General features: G+C 41.2%; 1 protein-coding gene and 2 long non-coding RNA genes across 4 annotated transcripts in view; 1 reads left to right on the forward strand and 2 right to left on the reverse strand.

Moving 5' to 3' along the window:
• Positions 1–17,329, forward strand: part of LOC145517722 (uncharacterized) — a 29,955-nt gene extending 12,626 nt beyond the window's left edge. The window contains exon 2 of the long non-coding RNA XR_014062288.1: positions 14,634–17,329. This is a non-coding gene — a long non-coding RNA (uncharacterized LOC145517722). The remainder of the gene's footprint in view (positions 1–14,633) is intronic.
• On the reverse strand, positions 9,474–13,865 carry LOC145517723 (uncharacterized). Its single transcript, XR_014062289.1, has 2 exons — positions 13,029–13,865; positions 9,474–12,452 (listed from the first exon to the last, which is right to left on the reverse strand). It is a non-coding gene; the product is annotated as an uncharacterized LOC145517723 (long non-coding RNA).
• The window catches only part of OTULINL (OTU deubiquitinase with linear linkage specificity like), a 29,541-nt gene continuing 23,432 nt past the window's right edge, over positions 16,323–22,431 (reverse strand). For both annotated transcript variants that reach the window (XM_081520841.1, XM_081520840.1), the window contains 3 exons: positions 21,081–21,209; positions 19,925–20,194; positions 16,323–18,126 (listed from right to left, as the gene is read on the reverse strand). In XM_081520841.1, the coding sequence (XP_081376967.1) occupies positions 17,953–18,126; positions 19,925–20,194; positions 21,081–21,209 (573 nt within the window). In that variant the 3' untranslated portion in view covers positions 16,323–17,952. The remainder of the gene's footprint in view (positions 18,127–19,924; positions 20,195–21,080; positions 21,210–22,431) is intronic.

The following is a 22,431-nucleotide window of genomic DNA, read 5'->3' on the forward strand; positions in this document are numbered from 1 at the left end:
GCGTCTCTTTCAATTCTGGTTTCCTCGGTGTATATGCCCAGCAGTGGGATTGCTGGGTCATACGGCAGTTCTATTCCCAGTTTTTTAAGGAATCTCCACACTGTTCTCCATAGTGGCTGTACTAGTTTGCATTCCCACCAACAGTGTAAGAGGGTTCCCTTTTCTCCACACCCTCTTCAGCATTTATTGCTTGTAGACTTTCGGATAGCAGCCATTCTGACTGGTATGAAATGATACCTCATTGTGGTTTTGATTTGCATTTCTCTAATAATGAGTGATGTTGAGCATCTTTTCATGTGTTTGTTAGCCATCTGTATGTCTTCTTTGGAGAAATGTCTGTTTAGTTCTTTGGCCCATTTTCTGATTGGGTTGTTTATTTTTCTGGAATTCAGCTGCAGAAGTTGCTTGTGTATTTTTGAGATTAATTGTTTGTCTGTTGCTTCGTTTGCTATTATTTTCTCCCATTCTGAAGGCTGTCTTTTCACCTTGCTTATAGTTTCCTTTGTTGTGCAAAAGCTTTTAATTTTAATTAGGTCCCATTTGTTTATTTTTGCTTTTATTTCCAATATTCTGGGAGGTGGGTCATGGAGGATCCTGCTGTGATTTATGTCGGAGAGTGTTTTGCCTATGTTTTCCTCTAGGAGTTTTATAGTTTCTGGTCTTACGTTTAGATCTTTAATCCATTTTGAGTTTATTTTTGTGTACGGTGTTAGGAAGTGTTCTAGTTTCATTCTTTTACAAGTGGTTGACCAGTTTTCCCAGCACCACTTGTTAAAGAGATTGTCTTTTCTCCATTGTATATTCTTGCCTCCTTTGTCGAAGATAAGGTGTCCATATGTGCGTGGGTTTATCTCTGGGCTTTCTATTTTGTTCCATTGATCTATATTTCTATCTTTGTGCCAGTACCATACTGTCTTGATGACTGTGGCTTTGTAGTAGAGCCTGAAGTCAGGCAGGTTGATTCCTCCAGTTCCATTCTTCTTCCTCAAGATTGCTTTGGCTATTCGAGGTTTCTTATATTTCCATACAAATTGTGAGATGATTTGTTCTAGTTCTGTGAAAAATACCATTGGTAGCTTGATAGGGATTGCATTGAATCTATAGATTGCTTTGGGTAGTATACTCATTTTCACTATATTAATTCTTCCAATCCATGAACACGGTATATTTCTCCATCTGTTTGTGTCCTCTTTGATTTCTTTCATCAGTGTTTTATAGTTTTCTATATATAAGTCTTTTGTTTCTTTAGGTAGATATATTCCTAAGTATTTTATTCTTTTTGTTGCAATGGTGAATGGTATTGTTTCCTTAATTTCTCTTTCTGTTTTCTCATTATTGGAGTATAGGAATGCAAGGGATTTCTGTGTGTTAATTTTATATCCTGCAACTTTACTATATTCATTGATCAACTCTAGTAATTTTCTAGTAGAGTCTTTAGGGTTTTCTATGTAGAGGATCATGTCATCTGCAAACAGTGCGAGTTTTACTTCTTCTTTTCCTATCTGTATTCCTTTTATTTCTTTTTCAGCTCTGATTGCTGTGGCCAAAACTTCCAAAACTATGTTGAATAGTAGTGGTGAAAGTGGGCATCCTTGCCTTGTTCCTGACTTTAGGGGAAATGCTTTCAATTTTTCACCATTGAGGATAATGTTTGCTGTGGGTTTGTCATATATAGCTTTTATTGTGTTGAGATATGTTCCTTCTATTCCTGCTTTCTGGAGGGTTTTTATCATAAATGGATGCTGAATTTTGTCAAAGGCTTTTTCTGCATCTATTGAGAAAACCATATGGTTTTTTTCTTTCAATTTGTTAATGTGGTGTATTACGTTGATTGATTTGCGGATGTTAAAAAAACCTTGCATTCCTGGGATAAAGCCCACTTGGTCATGATGTATGATCTTTTTAATATGATGTTGGATTCTGTTTGCTAGAATTTTATTAAGGATTTTTGCATCTATGTTCATCAGTGATATTGGCCTGTAGTTTTCCTTTTTTGTGACATCTTTGTCTGGTTTTGGAATTAGGGTGATAGTGGCCTCATAGAATGAGTTTGGAAGTTTACCATCTTCTGAAATTTTCTGGAAGAGTTTGAGTAGGATAGGTGTTAGCTCTTCTCTAAATTTTTGGTAGAATTCCACTGTGAAGCTGTCTGGTCCTGGGCTTTTGTTTGCTGGAAGATTTCTGATTACAGTTTCGATTTCCGTGCTTGTGATGGGTCTGTTAAGATCTTCTATTTCTTCCTGGTTCAGTTTTGGAAAGTTATACTTTTCTAAGAATTTGTCCATTTCTTCCAAGTTGTCCATTTTATTGGCATATAGCTGTTGGTAGTAGTCTCTTATGATCCTTTGTATTTCTGTGGAGTCTGTTGTGATCTCTCCATTTTCATTTCTAATTTTGTTGATCTGATTCTTCTCCCTTTGTTTCTTGATGAGTCTGGCTAATAGCTTGTCAATTTTGTTTATCTTCTTGAAAAACCAGCTTTTAGTTTTGTTGATTTTTGCTATGGTCTCTTTTGTTTCTTTTGCATTTATTTCTGCCCTAATTTTTAAGATTTCTTTCCTTCTACTGACCCTGGGGTTTTTCATTTCTTCCTTCTCTAGTTGCTTTAGGTGTCGAGTTAGTTGATTTATTTGATTTTTTTCTTGTTTCTTGAGGTACGCCTGTATTGCTATGAACCTTCCCCTTAGTATTGCTTTTACAGTGTCCCATAGGTTTTGGGTTGTTGTGTTTTCATTTTCATTCGTTTCTATGCATAATTTGATTTCTTTTTTTGATTTCTTCTGTGATTTGTTGGTTATTCAGAAGCGTGTTGTTTAGCCTCCATATGTTGGAATTTTTAATAGTTTTTTTCCTGTAACTGAGGTCTAATCTTACTGCATTGTGGTCAGAGAAGATGGCTGGGATGATTTCAATTTTTTTGAATTTACCAAGGCTAGATTTATGGCCCAGGATGTGATCTATCCTGGAGAAAGTTCCACGTGCACTTGAGAAAAAGGTAAAATTGATTGTTTTGGGGTGGAAAGTCCTGTAAATATCAATTAAATCTAATTTGTCTATTGTATCATTTAAAGTTTGTGTTTCCTTGTTAATTTTCTGTTTAGTTGATCTATCCATATGCGTGAGTGGAGTATTAAAGTCTCCCACTATTATTGTGTTATTGTTAATTTCCCCTTTCATACTTGTTAGTATTTGCCTTATATATTGTGGTGCTCCTATGTTGGGTGCATATATATTTATGATTGTTACGTCTTCTTCTTGGATTGATCCTTTGATCTTTATGTAGTGTCCTTCTTTGTCCCTTTTCACATCCTTTATTTTAAAGCCTATTTTGTCTGAAATGAGTATTGCGACTCCTGCTTTCTTTTGGTCTCCGTTTGCATGAAATATGTTTTTCCATCCCTTCACTTTCAGCCTGTGTGTGTCCCTAGTTTTGAGGTGAGTCTCTTGTAGACAGCATATATAGGGGTCTTGTTTTTGTATCCATTCAGCAAGCCTTTGTCTTTTGGTTGGGGCATTCAACCCATTTACATTTAAGGTAATTATTGATAAGTATGATCCCGTTGCCATTTACTTTGTTGTTTTGAGTTCGTGTTGAAACATCCTTTCTGTGTTTCCTGTTTAGAGAAGATCCTTTAGCATTTGTTGGAGAGCTGGTTTGGTGGTGCTGAATTCCCTCAGCTCTTGCTTGTCTGTAAAGCTTTTGAATTCTCCTTCATATCTGAATGAGATCCTTGCTGGGTACAGTAATCTGGGTTGTAGATTATTCTCTTTCATTACTTTAAGTATGTCCTGCCATTCCCTTCTAGCCTGAAGGGTTTCTATTGAAAGATCAGCTGTTATCCTTATGGGGATCCCCTTGTGTGTTATTTGTTGTTTTTCCCTTGCTGCTTTTAATATTTGTTCTTTGTGTTTGATCTTTGTTAATTTGGTTAATATGTGTCTTGGGGTGTTTCGCCTTGGGTTTATCCTGTTTGGAACTCTCTGGGTTTCTTGGACTTCTGTGACTATTTCTTTCCTCATTTTAGGGAAATTTTCAACTATTATCTCCTCGAGTATTTTTTCATGGCCTTTCCTTTTATCTTCTTCTTCTGGGACTCCTATGATTCGAATGTTGGGGCGTTTCATATTGTCCCAGAGGTCCCAGAGGTTTTCTTCATTTCTTTTGATTCTTTTTTTTTTTTCCTCTCTGCTTCGTTTATTTCCATCATTCTATCTTCTACCTCACTTATCCTATCTTCTGCCTCCGTTATTCTACTGTTGGCTCCCTCCAGAGTGTCTTTTATCTCCTTTATTTCATTATTCATTCTATATTGACTCCTTTTTATTTCTTCTAAGTCCTTGATAAACATTTCTTGCATCTTCTCAATCTTTGTCTCCAGGCTATTTATCTGTAACTCCATTTTGCTTTCAAGATTTTGGATCATTTTTATTATCATTATTCTAAATTCTTTTTCAGATAGATTCCCTATCTCCTCCTCTTTTGTTTGGCTTTGTGGGCATTTCTCATTTTCCTTTACTTGCTGAGTATTTATCTGCCTTTTCATCTTGTTTAGATTGCTGTGTTAGGCGTGGCCCTTCTGTATTCTGGTAGTATGAAGTTCCTCTTTATTGTGGAGGTTCCTCACTGCGGTTGGGGTTGGACAGGTGGCTTGTCAAGGCTTCCTGGTTGGGGGAGCTTGTGTCGGTGTTCTGGTGAGTGGAGCTGGATTTCTGCTCTCTAGAGTGCAATGGAGTGACCAGTATTAATTTTTGAGATGTCTATGGATTTGGTGTGCCTCTGGGCAGCCTGTATATTGATGCTCAGGTCTATGTTCCTGCGTTGCTGGAGAATTTGCGTGGTATGTCTTGCTCTGGAACTTATTGGCTCTTGGGTGGAGCTTGGTTTCAGTGTATATATGGAGGCTATTGGATGGTCTCTTATTGATTAATGTTTCCCCTGGCTTTCAGTCTTATTCTTGCAGTAGCCTCAAGACTTCTCCTTCCATACAGCCTCAATAATAAAACTTTTAGGTTAATGGTGAAAAGATTCTCCACAGTGAGGGATACCCAGAAAGGTTCACTGAGTTACATGGAGAGATGAGGTTCGGGGGGGGGTTGAGGTGACCAGGAGGGGAAGAGGGGAATTCAAATGTGGAGAGAGCAATCTAGCCAGTAAGCACTTCCCTCTGTGCTTTCCACAGTTTGGAACCCTCAGAGTGGTTCACAGAGATACATAGAGAGGGGGGAGGAAGGTAACAGAGGTGAGCATGAGTAGAAAGGGAGGAATCAAGAGGGGAGAGAGAGATCTGGGCAGTATCCTGTTCCTGAAGTGTTCTCCGGTACCCAGAACACCCTCAGAGATTCACAGAATTGGGTTGAGAAGAGAAGGAGGAGGGTGGGAGATAGAGGTTCCCTGGGGGAGAAGAAAGAGCATCAATAGGGGGAGAGAGTAATCAGGCCAGTGATCACACTCCTGAGTAAAAATGGGTCCTAAAGATTGGGTTCTTAAATGTACAAAATTGATATCAAATATGTAAAACAAAGATTAAAAATCTAGAGTAGAGGTTAGACTCTTATAAAACTTACAATATAAAAAAAAGAAAAGAAAAAAAGGAAACAGTGTAAAAAGAAAAAAAACAGTAAAACAGTAAAAAAAGAAACAGTAAAAAAAAGTAAAACAGGAAAAAAAACATTAAAAAAAGAAAACACAAAGGGTATAAGATATATGTATGTAGTTTGCTTCAAAAATAGGGTTTTTTTTTTTTTGCAAGTTAATAGTGGGTTATGAAAATGAAAGTTAAAGGTGTAATAGAGGACTTGAAGAAAAAGGAAAGAAGAGAAAAAAAAATTTTTTTTAATTAAAAAAAAAAAATAATAATAGTAAAAAGATATATATCCCGGACTTTCTCTGGAGCTGTTGTGAGCAGTGTGGGATCTGCTCGGTTTCAGATAGATCCTTATTCCTGCTTATACTTTTCAAGATCTATAGGTCCTTTTCAATGCAGTCGGTATTAACTACAGGGATTTTAATCTGTTGGCCTGTCCCTTCCAAAGCGCTTCCCTCTGTTTATTTGGCTTCTGTTTGGAGATCTCTTCAGTATCTAATTTCCGCCCTGCAACAAAGCGGTGGAGGTGATCTCTTTAGGTTCGCTTGTTCAGTCGTGCTGTGGGGAGGGAGGAACACTGCAAACCTGGCGTGTGTGTGGTGAGCTCGCAGTGTCTCGGCCGCACTGGGTTCGCCCCCGCTCACGGCGTGTGTGCTTTCCCCGTCTACCCTGCTCAGGCTTCAGGTTGCTCGGCCGGGAAGTGGGCCGGGGAGTGGGCCCTGAGATGCGTGCACTTCCCAGGTCTAAGCCGCTCAGGTTCAGGCTCCCGGTTACTCCACAAAGGCGCAGACTCGGTTTCGCCCGCGGCTTGTGCCGTTCCCGGTCAGAGCTGCTCTGGCGGCCAGGAGTTTGGCGAGCGCACTCTCCCCTGTTGGGGCGGTGCGGCTTATCACCTCCCTGGTCCCCGCCTCGGTTTACGGGCACGCCCGGCTCCGGTGTGCTTTGTGTCGGTTCTGGGGAGCTGGTCTCTGGCTGCGACCCTCCCGGCGGCTGTCGACCCTCCGGGATCTCAGGCAGTCTTTGCTTAGAAACTGGGAGCCTGTTTGCAGTTTGGTAGGGGGTGCCCTCTCTGGGGCCGAGTTTTTGTGAGCAATTGGCCAGAATACCAAGGATCAGCTACTTCATTAACCCACTTAGTAAAATATATTGATTGTTATGTGCCAGGCACTCACTCAACATGAGATCTTAGACAAGTCACTTGCCTCTGTTAACTTCATCTTCTTATCTAACACTTGTGAATAATTAAACACGCATGATATACTAAGACAATTTGTGAAATAAATCATATGACTTGTTTTCATGAAAGGTATTTTTATTACTGAATTACTTCTCTTTCTGAGGAAACTGCATCATTCTGAGCAGTCACTCACAGGAGCCTCTGTCATTCTGAGAAGCTGGGAGACGGATCTTGAAGTCAAATATTTTCAAAAGCAAAATCTTCCCATTTACATTCCATGATGATTCCTTACTTAACCCCTTTTCTTTCAGTGATTTTCTTCAGCTATAAGCCCATCTACAAGACAGCTATTCTTCTGTGGTGCACAGAATTTCATTAGTATTTTTCTTTTCCTTAATGACATCCCACCTGCCTATAATCTTCTTTGAGGTTTAATTTAAACATGCTGCATCATTTCATATCACCCAGCAACATTTATTATATTTACAATATCTTTTTTCCAAATGTATTAATGTGGTTTCTTTCTAGTGGTTTCTTTAGAGGCTTTATCAGAAAAAAACCCAACCCATAATAATTAATATATGTTGTTGTTCAGTTGCCAAGTCGTGTCTGACCCTTCCCAACCCCAAAGACTGCAGCACAGCAGGCTTCCCTGTCCTTCACCATCTCCTGGAGCTTGCCCAAGTTTATGTCCATTGCATCAGTGATGCCATCCAACCATCTCATCCTCTGTCATCCCCTTCTCCTCCTGCCTTCAATCTTTCCCAGCATCAGGGTCTTTTCCAGTGAGTTGGCTCTTCTTATGAGGTGGTCAAAGTACTGGAGCTTCAGTTTCAGCATCAGTCCCTCCAATGAACATTCAGGGTTGATTTTCTTTAAGACTGACTGGTTTGATCTCCTTGCAGTTCAAAGGACTCTCAAGAGTCTTCCTCACACCTCAGTTCAAAAGCATCATTCTTTGGCACTCAGCTTTCTTTATGGCCCAACTCTCACATCCATACATGACTACTGGAAAAACCATAGCTTTGACTAGATGGACCTTTGTTGGCAAAGTGATGTCTCTGCTTTTTAATATGCTGTCTAGGTTGGTCATAGCTTTCCTTCCAAGGAGCAAGCGTCTTTTAATTTCGTGGCTGCAGTCACCATCTGCAGTGATTGTGGAGCCCAAGAAAAGAAAGTCTGTCACAGTTTCCATTGTTTCTCCATCTATTTGCCAGGAAGTGATGGGACTGGATCCCATGATCTTAGTTTTTCTGAATGTTGAGTTGTTTTTTTTTTTTTTAATAAATTTATTTATTTTAGTTGGGGGCTAATTACTTTACAATATTGTAATAGTTTTTGCCACACATTGACATGAATCAGCCATGGGTCTACATGTGAATATTGAGTTTTAAGCCATCTTTTTCACTCTCCTCTTTCACTTTCATCAAGAGGGTCTTCAGTTCCTCTTTGCTTTCTGACATAAGGGTGGTATCATCTGCATATCTGAGGTTATTGATACTTCTCTTGGCGATCTTGATTCCAGCTTGTGCTTCATCTAGCCCATTATGTTGAATGTTATGTATACTCCCATTTCCCTTATAACAGTATAATTCCATTTCCCCTTCCATTCTTTGTGCTGTCATTGTTATACATTTTATTTTTGCAAAAGCTATGAACCCAATGTGTTTGTTATTTTTGCTTTATATAGTTAATTACTCTCAGGAGAAATTTTAAAATGAAAAATACTTTTGTATTTACCCACATATTTTCCATTTCTTGTACTTCTCATTCCTTTGTACAGATTCAAGTTTCCATCTGGTTTTATTTTTCTTCTATCTAAAGAATAGTCTTTAGCATTACTTACACAGTGGTGCTAAATGGTAAAGCCTCTCAGCTTTTGTTTGTCTTAGTAAGTCTTTATTTCATCTTAAGGTGAAATTTTTAAAGAAGATGCTTGCTGGATACAGAAGTCTATGTTGACAGTATTTTTTTTACTCTACAATTTAAAGATGCTGAACCATTGTCTTATGACTTGTATCGTTTATGGAATCTGCTCTCATTCTTATCTTAATTCCCTCGTACATCATGTGCCTTTTTCCTCTGGCTGATTTTAAGATTTTTCTCTTTATAACTGTCTTTCAGAAACTCAATTTTGATGTGCTCTGATGTGTGTGTACGTGTGCATTTATGCTACCTGGGGTTGCTTAAGGTTCTTAGATTTGTGAATCTATAGTTTTTTGGGTTTTTTTAAAATTAAATTTGGCAGTTTTTCAGCCATTATTTCTTCATATATCTTTTTGTCTCCCTCTCCTGCCCACAGACACTTTTCTGGGACTCTAATTAACATGTAATGAACCACCTGATCCTATTCCCAGATCACTGAATCTTATTTATCTGTTTGATGTTTCAGATCGTGTCGTTTGTGTTGCTACATCTTCAAGTTCACTGATGTTTTCTTTTCCCACATCTAAGCTGCTGTTAGTCCCATCCAGTGTGTTTTTCCCCTTTAGATATCTTAATTTTCATTTCTAGAAGTTCCATTTGGTTCTTTATGTCTTCACCATCTTTCCTGACTATATTCCTACTATTTAAAGATCCTTAAACATGTTGAGCATATTTGTAATAGCTATTTCAATGTCTTTGCATCCTAATTACACCATCTCTGTCATTGCTGGGTCTTTTTCTATTGATTCTTTTTCTTCTTCTGGTTATGGGGTCTTATTTCCTGATTTTTGGCATGTCTAGTAAGTTTTTTTTTGGATGTTGAACGTTGAGTTGTTAGGTCATAGAGTATCTTTACTTCCCTATCCTCCTTTAAAAAAAATGTTGGTTTTATCCTAAAAGGTCATATAGTTATACAGGTGTGACCTCTGGGTCTCCTGAGTGGAGGAGACCCAGAGATGCTGGGTGTCTTGAAGGCATAATCTGAAAGATCCACAGCTTGACCTTGATCTGAAAGATCCTTGCTAAGAGAGTTATAAAATCCTCTCTCCACATGATACAGCTTGAGACCAAAGAGTTGTGGTGAGGGGACATGGAATTGAGTTTGCCTGCAGTTGCATGGAGGGACCAAACGTGTGGCTGGCTGCTGAGAAACAAAAATCTCCTGTAAAGACAAGTGGCTGTCAGACAGTGGGTCATTAATCACAAAGTCAGTAATTCAGTGTGACACTTGATTCTCTCTGTATACAAGGACTTGACAGGTTTCTGGTCTGCCACATGGATGATGTTCAACTCCCCAGTCCCTGTTAGGATACCGTGGCACTGAAGACTGCATCTTCTTAGGACCATCAGCCCACAAATAGCAACTCTGAGGCATTGGTACACTTGTTGAAGTAGCTATCCCTCATTACATGTCTTTGCTTATATTCCTGAAATTTATAAAAGTCATTACATGGTTTTATGTTGAGAGACTCCTTTCCAGGTCATATTTGAAGAAGCCTATTTTGTTTCACTCATTTGAAAATGCTTTTGGTTACAATTTTTCATCACTGCCCTTTGTTCAGCACAATAGCTGACTTTGAAAATCTCATCATCTGGGGATGATTTAAGAGTAAAGTAAGGGAGATGGCTTGGAACTATTTCAAATCATGTCACCATATATATTTACTTCTTCCTGAGCTGGGTAAGTAACTATGGGTTTAGCACCAACAGTATCTGTCTTATAAGATGCTTGCTTCTTCCCACTTGGATATTCAACTTGGTGTCTGAGGTTATTAAAATGAAGCTTTAAGTATGACTGCTCTTGTTATTGTGATTTTTACAGCATTCTTCAATACAATTACCCATTCCGTTAGGTCTTGCCAATCATTAGCTTATAGAAACTATTTCCTCTTCTCTCTCTCTCTGTTTTTAAGCCCAACTTACCTTTGCTTAGTTAGGTTGTTTTGTTAACCTTTGAAATGTAGGTAAGTTTAATGTCTCTAGCACAGGTTGGTCCAGAAATAGATTTAGTGGATATTCACTTACTACACCAAGCTATCTTTTCTGATATTCACCATGAGGCTCTTCAAAGATTTCCCATTGTTTTTATTTTCTTAATGTCTAGGAAGCCACAAACATGATCTGACCAATGAGAACAACCAGCAGATTTACCCTTCTGTGGTCCTGGGTTCTCTGTGCTGTCCCCTGGCTCCAGGCTGTATGTTAACAAATATCTTAATAGAAGCAATAAGAGGCGGGGGCAGTGGCAGGGGGAGAACTTCCCTAGTGGTCTAGTGGTTAGGAATCCTCCTGACAATGCAGGGGACATGGGTTCGATCCCTGGTCTGGGAAGATCCCACATGTCGGGGTAACTAAGCCCTTGTGTTGCAGCTACTAAGCCCCCATGCGGCAACTACTGAAGCCTATGGGCTCCAGAGCACGTGCTTCACAAGAAAAGCACTGCAATGAGAAGCCTGTGCGCTCCCCAACTACAGGAAGCCCGTATGCAGCAACAAAGAGCCTGTGCCCTGCAATGGAGACCCAGTCAACCACGAATAGCGAATTATTTTTTAAAAAAAGAAGCATAGGGAAAACAATATCTCATTACAGTAAACATTAACCTGTGGTAGAGCTGTTGGGAATTCTGGGGGGTGCCAGGCAATCAGAGTTGACCTTGGTGCTTATGCTTCAGAATGCAGGAGCCAATTTCCACTGCCAGTAAGAATTTACTATCCAGGGCACAAATAGAACAACAAATTAAGGAAGTCATCATGGAACCTGGAGGAAGCAAACAATGTCAAATTCACCCTTTACAGCATGGAATTCAAGTACCAGAGCCAGAGTACTTTACAGAGCTAGCCAACCGCAAGCGAAAAGTTCCGCTAAAAACGCACATAGGTGAGGTTTAGAGGACAAAGAAGAACCGCCAATCTCTTTCCATCAGGAAGCTGCAGAAAAGCTCATGAGACTTCAGGTCACATTTCTAAAGCAGCACATGTGTGTCTTCTCAGCTATTTATTTAGATCAATAGCAACAAACCTGCACATGAAGGGATTACTCTGGACACCTGTTACTTTTTTTTCTCCCTATTTTCCCTCCAACCACTGAGAAAACTGCCTCATGAGGCCAACCTTGTGTGATTGTCACCCTAGTCTTTGATACCACATTTGTCTTTATTCTCCAAAGAGCTCGTTAACATTTCTATTAGTGAGATGCTAATTGTTACCAACCTTAATTACCAGGTGCTCTGAATGCCGATTCTTCTATGCACCCAAGCCGTGAAAAACTTCATGTGTATTTGATGGTTTGAAGCATGCCCTGATCACACCAAATTCCCAGAAAACATCAAATCTATGCTGCAGGCACCCGGGCCCCCTACCCAGGTCACAGATGATTGGCTAGAGCCGTGCATGTGGTTCATCGGCCATCGCAGGCTGAGCCAATCAGATTCTACTTCTCAAGATTTTTTTAACTCGTGAACTAAGATGCAGCTTCCTTCAGTGGCAGGAGCAGCCTTGTGTGCCCAAAGAATGGAGAGAGGGAGACAGAGGTGAAGAGGGACAAAGAGAAGGGAAAGAGAGAATCACTTACAGGGTGAGGCGGGAAATCTGGAACGATGAGACCATCTCTCCGTGACTCGTGAGAGATGCAGCTGGAAACTAACTCTTGGCTCTCAGGCCCCAGGCGCCTTCCAGGAGGACTGGCTGTACTTTCTGCCCTGTTGATCTGTGGGATTCTCCTTATCAAACTGACTTAAGTGGTTTTCTGTCCTTACCACCAAACAGCTGGGACAGAACACAAAATATGTTAGAAATATATTTCTTGCATTTCTGGCAAGACTGACTGAGGCTTGGGCAGTATTTCATATTAATCATAAAACAGCAACTGAAGCTCATAAACATTTGTCATTCACACTAAAACCCCACACAGAATTGGAATTCACGGATGTGCTCAAATCTCTTCCCTATTACAGACATTGAGCCTGTGCCCTCTTCAGCCCACCATGCACGGGGCCTGTGAAGGCTGAGCACAGTGTGTCTTTCAGATGCATGAAGACCCTCAATAACCAAGGCACAAAATGTATATGTCTGGTGGAGAAGAGACCTTACAAGCCACCTGTTGTTTAAGAACTCTCTCCTATCCCATTTGCCACCAGAAGTTATCTGCTCTGTGCTGGTGATAAGCTTCCAGGCCTTCATTTTTCCTGATTTCAGCCGTGCACACCCAGGGGTGCGTCCTTCAGCTTCTGACTTTGATAAATACAGGGCTCTGGTGTACCTGCCACGGCTTTGTGGATTCAGACTGCTATGCCCTTGGACCCTGTTTGCCATACCAGCCCCACCCTACCCGCTGCCTCCTACCTGGGACCTGCCTGGAGGCTCTGTGGAGTCCGGGCGGGGGTCAGGCCTCTTCCACAGCAGAGGGAAAACGAGACGTGTGTTCTCCGGACATCTTAAGGTTCTGTTTCGCTCTTAGGAGTCCGTGACCCCAATAAATAATGTTCTTTCATGAGCCATATTTGTTTAAGAACCTGTTTCTCTGTGAACTAGATGTTGGTTAATTTTAACCTCACTGCAGATAAAATGCTAGCCATACTTGATTTGACCTCTTTTGTCTATTGTGGCCACTTCATAGGTCACTCTGACTTGATGAATATGTTGGGGTATCACTAGCTTCAAGAAGCTTCTCTCCCCAGAACTCCATCTAAAAACTTGGTCTCTTCAAGTTTTGGATCAATAAAAAAGGAAGGAAGGAAGGAAATCATCACAGTTTGATTCTTTGCTTCTTTAAGAAGATTAACAGCTGCACATGGCTTTCATTATAAACTTGTGATTTGGAATTCATTTGCTATTAGTGTGAGCACTGGTCTAATCACGGTGATGTAAGACCCACACTCCTTCCCACAGGAGCTCGAAATCCCATAAAGAAATAAAACGTGAAGATTCTTGTTAAGCATAAAGAACTGAAATCAAAAGGAGCTTCTTGCTGATTTCTGTTGAGAGAACATAGAAACCTATGGAAGCCTTCTCAAAAAGTAGCAAATGTAACTGGGACTGTCTGATGACTGACCCAAGGAGCTCTGCCAGGCAGAGGGTCATGACTCAGAAGAGAGACCCCAGCCCCCACACACCTCTTCAGTCAGGTGTCCTGAGCAAGGCAGACACTGGACAACTCCACGCAGCGGCCTTGGTTGGCCCAATAGCAAAACAAAACAAAAGCACTGCCCTCTCGTTCTGGCAAAACCCCAAACTCCCTGAGAAATAACATCGGATATATTGATTCTTGCCTGAAACTCATGCTTCAGTGTGTTCTATAGACCAGTGCCACACTGCAGGCTCTTTCTGCTTGTCTGCAGGGATGTGTCCGGAAACTGAGAGCAGGTGTTGAGAAACTCTTATAGCGATCTGACCTCAGTGCAACATCTTACTTTTACAAAAATGCCCGTCTGCCAAGAATCGGAAATTTAAAAAAAGGGTCCACCATCACACTCACCACAGATAAGCTTCGCAAACACTGCTCTGCCACAATGTTCAAAGGGAAAAAGGCTTTTTACTTCCTGCTTTAAAAAGAGAATCATGTGATATTTCCTCTTCCTGTTCAGTGCATGGAGTGTCTTTAGTGTGCTTGCAAGAAGACAGGGACTCAGAAGGGACAACCAAAAATGCAACTAATAACACAACTGGTCTCACAAGCAGACTGAAGTGTCCACTCTTACCCCGTGAAATATAAACCAAGTGGGAAAATTAATCTCTCATTTACCGTTTTATGACTAATGTATTAAACCCAGGTCAAATATACACCAGTGCTGAGCTTTTCCTTTAATCATGCTTAATTACAGGCAAGGCCAGCTCCTCATAAGAGAGAGGGAAACGCATATTTATCTTTCTTATTTAGCTATAAGATATGAATATTTTATAACATTTTCACCAAGTATCACCTCATCTCTGTTTTTTTTTAATTTATAGTGTGATACAGTATGTGTGCTCAGTCATGACCAACTCTTGCGACCCCATGGACTATAGCCTGCCAGGCTCCTCTGTCCATGGGATATTCCAGGCAAGAATACTGGAGTGGGTTGCCATTTGCTCCTCCAGGGGATCTTCAAGTAAGTCATAAATGTGTCTACTTAGATTCACACACTGAAAGTTCCAGGATATTTGTGCAGTTTTTTAGGTTTTCAGCCCCATTGTCAGTTTGCACCAACTCCTTCTCATCATCTAGCCCTGGAGCCCTTCCCACAAAGCTGGTCCAACAGAGAGGCCAGCACCCAAAGGAAGTCCACAGACATGCTGAGAGGTGGACACAAGCTGAGACTAGCAGGTACATGAGATGGTTCCCCAGTTGTTTCCCAGATTCTGTCTTTGGGGAGGACAGTGATAACAAAACATGGGGTCAGTGAAGTCTCAAGCTTTTGGGTTTGTCCATATAGACGTGTTCATGTACGCTAAGGAGCAATGGAGTCAAGTGTATGCTGTCCATGAAACCCCCCAGCATTACTGGTTTGACCTTCACTCTACCTTTTCAAACTCAAGGGTGAGCAAAACAGAACAGTAAAATGCTATACTGATAGTTTTAACTACCAACCTGTATTTGGTTCTGTCTAGATGTTACATCTGAGGTTTTATAAGTTAGAAGCAAGAAATATTCTTTGTTTACAAAAAGGCTATTTCAGTGGAAACAATATTTCTGTACTGCAGGAATGCTTCTTAGAACACATCCCATGTTTAAATAAGCTGTTGTTGTTTAGCCTCTAAGTCATGTCTGACTCTTCTGTGACCCCATGGACTGTAGCCTGTCAGACTCCTCTGTCCATGCAATTTCCCAGGCAAGAATTCTGGAGTGGGTTGCCATTTCCTTCTCCAGGGGATCTTCCTGACCCAGGAATCAAACCCATCTGGCATTTTAAAATGGTGCTAATTTATATGTAGTTCCTTCTAATTAGTTTGTTACATTCATCATACAACTGAATTAAAAATAAAAACACCCAATACCTCGTCCTCTAAAATCTTCTATTTCAATGTTTTCCATACAGCAACTACTGAAGAGTCTTATTTTTTACTTTCATTATTATCATATTTAAATGTTTTCCACAATTTGGTCTTGCCCCTCTATTTAAAGAATTCTTTTCCCACACTGCGCCATCCCCCAGCACGGTTAAGGATAAACATCACGGGCTGATAACATGACAAGACTTATAAGCTGCCAGTGTCATACTCAGTTGCTTCAGTCATGTCAGACTCTGTGTGACCCCATGGACTGTAGCCCACCAGGCTCCTCTCCATGGGATTTTCTAGATAAGAATGCTGGAGTGGGTTGCTATGCCCTCCTCCAGGGGGTCTTCCCATCCCAGGGATCAAACCCAGGTCTCCTGCATTGCGGGCAGATTCTTTTACTGACTGAGCCACCATGGAAGCCCAAGGGTTATGAAAACCCATAGATGCAGGCAAGGGCTATAGAGATCAAGAAAGGCTGTAGAGATCCTGCTTCGTGTGGCTCTCAAGGTATTGCAAAGCCCCTGGGTCTGAGCTTGATACTCTTTAGCTCTTCACCCAGAGAACAAAATGGCAGCAGGCCCAACACTGGCTTACGTGGTACATGCAGGTGAGTATCCCCATTACAGAAGAATCTAAATGTTAGTTTCATAAACCGCAGCATTTAACATACCTCCTTTTTATTTACAGTAAACATATGGAAACATGAGAAAACATTAGCGTCAAACATGTTAATAAGTAAGTCATTCTTAGAAGGGGTTTGTAACTTTGAAATAGTATCCCATTAGCCAAGATTTTAAAAGTTACTTTGTATTTGCCAAAATACAAAACAGGACTAGCAAAGTACCTCCAAAATAAAGACTGCCAAAATAAACTGGAAAAGTATTTCCAAAATAATCTGGAAAAGTATTTCCAAAATAGAGACGACCAGAAGTTAGTGAGCCTGAGTATGTTAGTTGTCTACGGTTGCTGTAACATGAACCACAAACTTAGCAACTTAACAGGTTTATCATCACAGGTCTCTAGGTTAGAGGCCTGACACGGGTTCCACTGGGCTAAAAATCAAAGTGTTGGCAGGGCCTCGTGCTGCCTGAGGCTCTAGGGGAGAACGTGTTCTCTGGCCTTTCCTAGCTTCCAGAGGCCACCCATGGTTTTTGGCCTGTGGCTCCTTCGTGTAACTGCAGTAATGTCCTACTTGGAGCTGCTGCAGTGAAAAGCAGCTGCCTTGCCTCGGTCTCTCACTGTCTGTCTCTTCCTCCATCTCCCCCTGACTGATCCTCTCCCAAGTCCCCTCTTCTACTTTAAGGACCCTTGTGATTATGCTGGGTCCACTTGGAGAACCCAGACCACTCTATTTCACAGTCAGTGGACTAGTACCTTAGTTCCACCTGCAACCTTATTCTCCTTTGCCGTTTAACCCAACCTATTCACAGGTTCCAGGGATTAGAATACAGATATGGGGGGGGGGGGGTGGCGGGCATGATTTCTACCTACACACATTAAATACACATGCAAATACACCAGTTTAATATTTTTGTGACAGTTCAATAATTGTCATTCAGTTGCCTTAATCTGTAGAATGTATCTTTTCGATCTATACAAAACATATTAAACTGGCCAGATGCAACAGTTAAAAAAAAAGGTAAAGAGATATAAAACAAATTGTACAACATTACAAAGTAGTGGCTATGTGTATGTATGTGTTTAGATATGTATATATAAAACTATACATGTATATATAAAACTATACACGTATACATGCATGTGAGTATAAATACACACACGCACAATTTTAAAGTTAATCAAAGGGTTCTGGAAAATCAATATACCACAGAGATTCCTGGGAAGATAATGCTTATCAAATAAGGCCATGTTTATGAAGATCCCAAATCAGTCAAAGACAAGATTCCTAATGAAGAACATAAAGGTTATAGCCAAAGAAATTCTTTCCTTTTAGTCCTTTTCCTGTACTTGTTTTCTTCTCACTTTTTTCCTGTTGTTGTTCTTGTTCAAACTAAATGTCCTTGTGCCCTATTGTGTGTGAAGTGACCAGAGTCTTCACAAACAAGGTCAAACCACCAACCCACCAATCCATTAGTGCAGCTGCGCTGGAGGAAACCAGTGAGAACAAAGGGAAGGCACCGTGGGGTCCCCTGTCCAGGGTACCTGTGCCCCTGGAGAGGGAGGTCCTGATTCCTTCCATGGCAGCAATGCCAGCTTTGGTTTTCTAGAAACATTACTTGCAAGGGTGACTTCTGTCACTGGCGAGAGCTGGTGTCGAGTCCGGCCTGACTTAAAAGACAGGAATGTGGTAGTGGCGGTCATTCTCAGTCAGCAGGGAGATCTCCGGCCACTCCCTGAGCGACTCCTCCGGGTAGCAGACTTCAAAGTCTCTGGAGTTAAACTTGAACAGCCTGAACACTTTTATCTTTACTTCTAGGGAGTATCCGAGTATAAACATATCAATCTGTGGGGAGGAGATGAAAGAAAGGTCACAGATGCACATTCCCAAATGCCTGCCTCCTCCCTCCAGTGGAGGAGAGTGTTCTACAGCTCGTGAGATGATGGGCTCGTGGCCAGGCCCGCATGTGAACCGTGCGTGGGTGTGGAATTGGGGACAGACATGGAAGACGTCTGCGTGGAAGGCAGGGAACAAACAGAAAAAGGTCTCCGTAGGGGGATCACAAGGCAAGCTGTTTGGAAAAAATATAAAGGAATGCTTGCAATAAGAGTATTCTGTTCTCCAACTTTTTAAAAAAAGAATCATTTTAAATGAATTAACTTTTAATTAAAATGTCAGGTAATTTTGAGTACCTCATAGGAAAGCAAAGCAAAACAAAGCCCCTTTGCTATGGGCATAGAAAAGCATTGTATGTACCTCATAGGAAAGCAAAGCAAAACAAAGCCCCTTTGCTATGGGCATAGAAAAACAACAATACAGTATACTAATGCATATATATGGAATTTGAAAGATGGTAACGATAACCCTATATGCGAGACAGAATAAGAGACACAGATGCATAGAACAATTTTATGGACTCTGAGGGAGAAGGTGAGGGTGGGACGTTCTGGGAGAATAGCATTGAAACATGTATATTATCATATGTGAAACAGAACACCATTCCATGTTCGATGCATGAGACAAGGGCTCAGGGCCGGGGCAATGGGATGACCCAGAGGGATGGGATGGGGAGGGAGGTGGGTGGGGGGTCCAGGAAGGGGAACACATGTAAACCCATGGCTGATTCATGTCAATGTATGGCAAAAACTATTACAATATTGTAAAGTAATTAGCCCCCAACTAAAATAAATAAATTTATAAAATTAAAAAAATTAAAAAAAAAAAAAAAAGAAAAGAAAAGCATTGTATGAACTTTCAAAGTTTCAATAACTTCTGTTTACCTGCATTAAGTAACCACTGCTACTGCTACTGCTGCTAAGTCGCTTCAGTAGTGTCTGACTCGGTGCGACCCCATAGACGGCAGCCCACCAAGCTCCGCCATCCCTGGGATTCTCCAGGCAAGAACACTGGAGTGGGTTGCCATTTCCTTCTCCAACGCGTGAGAGTGAAAAGTGAAAGTGAAGTCGCTGACTCGTGTCTGACTCTTCACGACCCCATGGACTGCAGCCTACCAGGCTCCTCTGTCCATGGTATTTGCCAGGCAAGAGTACTGAAGCGGGTTGCCATTGCCTTCTCCTTTAAGTAACCACAAGGTTTCACAAATGTTATCTCATTTTGCAGCTGGACTTCCTGCCAGGTAACCTCTGTAGTGGGAGAGCCTATTCCCACCTGAGAGGCAGCGTGAAGGTCAGACAGGCATCTGGCACTGCTGCTCGCTGGTAACCAAGCTGCGAAGACACAGCAGCTGGCGTGGGGCAGGAAGGCTTGTATCACTCTTCCTGACTGGAGTGCAGTAATACCCATCCGCCACTTCTTTGTGGGCTTCCTGGGGGGCTCCGTGGTAAAGAATGCACCTGCCAAGGCAGGAGACCCAGGTTCAATCCGTGGTCCAGGAAGATCCCCTGGAGGAGGCAATGGCAACCCTCTCTAGTATTCTTGCCTGGAGAATTCCATGGACAGAGGAGCCTGGTGGGCCACAGTCCATGGGGTCGCACAGAGTCGGACATGACTGAAGCGACTCAGCACGCATGCCACTCTTTGCAGCTGGTTTTATCACTGCTGACAGCAAACTGCAATCACCTACATGCTGAAGTATTGCCAACATTGTCCTTCATCAGACACATGATTCTTCTGCCCCGTTTACCTGCTCCAGTCCACACGTGTCGCCAACAGAATTCAAGTGATTCATCATGAAGCTCAAAGGGTCAGATGAGGTTTCCCGGTTAAACAGGAGTCGAAAAAGACTGGGGATGACCTTTTTGGTCTTCATTTGTTCATAAACCTCGGTGACTTGATAAAGCATGATGAACTTCAGGGCTTCGTAAAGTTTATATTCCAGGAGAGCGTCAGAAAAAAGGATGTTGCACATACTTCCTCTCTTGTGATAATCTTTAATTCCACTAAATTCAGCCCACTAAAAACACAGATGTTTAGTGAAACTTTGAAGGGAAAGGTCAATACACACATCATTGCATAATCTTTAAAGTACTTGTAAAACAAACCAGGGATTAATGAGGGGACCCATTAACTTTTCATTTTATATCTTTTGACACTGATTGTTGTAACCCTGAGTATTGATTACTTTTACAACAACGAAGTAGTTTAGATATTTTTTCAAAAATACACTGCCTACTAGGTAGAATACTATAGAAGTCAGCCTCCTAAAGCTACCTCTAAAGATGTTGGATTATACAAAGGATAGTCCAGTGACGAAGAGTACTAATTAGTATTCTTCACCACTAGCTGTGTGCCAGGGTGGAGTATAAAGCAATCTATGGGTATTTGCTCATTAAATCCTCATAGTAATGGTACAGGGTTGAGACTACTCATTTTATTAGTTTTACAGATCAGAAAGCCGTGGCACTGAAATGACATTTCCCAAGAAGGACTCATTTCAACAACCTAAAATCTGTGTCTAGTAAAAGGCAGGAAAAACTCTTAGTCAAATGATAACATCTGTGCTATCCCTGAGTTACTAACAGGGTACATTCCAAAGGGCATCTCCCAGTGTCTTGTCTGGACCTCACACCACATTTTTCTAGAAAAACAAAAATATGTGATCGTTAAGGTTGGCGGGCTAGTTAGCCACAACCGGCCTAACCGTGTAGAACAATATTGCTCTCGATCATTACTTGGGAGGAGAACGAAGAGCAGGAAAGGAAATGGTCAGTTAGAAGATGAGTGTTTCGGCCTGCACGTCCTTCTCACGGGACACAGAGAGACATGCCTGACACGGCAGGCGAGCAGCTGCGTGTGGGACGCACGCTTTTATTCCTCGTCTTTTTCCCCTGGAGACTCACCTGTGTTTTCAGTAATTCCACACATTTGCGTAATTTTCCAAAGACATTGGAACCTGTATACTTCTCAGGACCAAAACTGTACTGCTGGATCCAATTACAACCTTGCGAAAAGAGCAGTTTTTCAGGAAGCTTGAAAAGGAAGTAGATGCCAACAGTGGTCAGTATCTCAGCATGTCTGACACACAGCTCGGAATATGGCACAGCGGGTAATCTTATCTCATTCAGAAGTCTTCATTGTAAAAGATTGTAATGGCAGTTAAGTAAAACATAGTCTCTTTTTAGATTTGTGGATTGATTTGGATCACCTTCTTGATCCACAATTTCACAACAGATGAAAACGTGAATGAACACTATGTCTACAGAAACAATCTTTTTACATAAAACACTTCCCAGACTTCCTAGGTATATCCATTTAGAAATTATTTTTAACCAAACAGCATTAGAGTAATTGGCCAACCCAATACATCAGGGAACACATGGATTATAGGAGGAGGCATTCTGTGGTTCAAACCTAGCTCTTCACTGGTCTGCTGAGAGGTTACTCAATTAGCACAAGTTATGTTACCTCTTAGCACATCCTCCACCATAAATGAAGGACAATCCTATCCATTTTTCAGGATTCTTGTTGGATTATATATGATCATAGCATGAGTAAGAATCTGATCCATTGTGGGTATCTGATCCATCTTCCACCCCGCTGAGCTTGTGGCACCCAGGGTCTCGGCTGTGTTCTGTCCTCAGCAACTAGCAACAGGGCTGGCACAAAGCATACACTTGACAACTGCTACATTAAACTAAACTACCAATAAAACAACTCTAAATAAAAGATGTTAAGGAAATAGAGCATGTGGAGTTATATATATGTATATACTTTATATTTCTTTGCTTCTCCATCCTTGTATGTGCATCTGTGGTTAGGCATATCATTGTTGTTGTTCAGTCGCTAAGTCATGTCTGACTCTTTGTGACCCCATGGACTGCAGCACACCAGGCTTCCCTGTCATCCACTATCTCCTAGACTGCTCACACTTATGTAATAGGCATATTACATTCAAATAAAACTTAAGGTTATTCATCAAGAATATATTGCCTGGCACTGTCAAGAAAATGAAAAAAACAAGGCACTGGCTGGGAGAAAATCTTTGCAAATGACGTATCTGATAAAGCACTTGTATTCAGCATATATAAAGAATCCTCAAAACTCAATTTTAAAAATTGGGCAAAGGATTTGAACTGAGACTTATCCAAGGAGGCAATGTGGGTGGCAAAATTAGCATCTGAAAAGATGTTCAATATCATTATCTGTTAGAGGAATGCAAACCAAAAGCAGTGATACAAATGCATCCTTATT

Source organism: Giraffa tippelskirchi, chromosome 8 (genome assembly GCF_054371585.1).
Source record: "Giraffa tippelskirchi isolate mGirTip1 chromosome 8, T2T-mGirTip1v1.2.pri, whole genome shotgun sequence".
Taxonomy (NCBI): domain Eukaryota; kingdom Metazoa; phylum Chordata; class Mammalia; order Artiodactyla; family Giraffidae; genus Giraffa; species Giraffa tippelskirchi.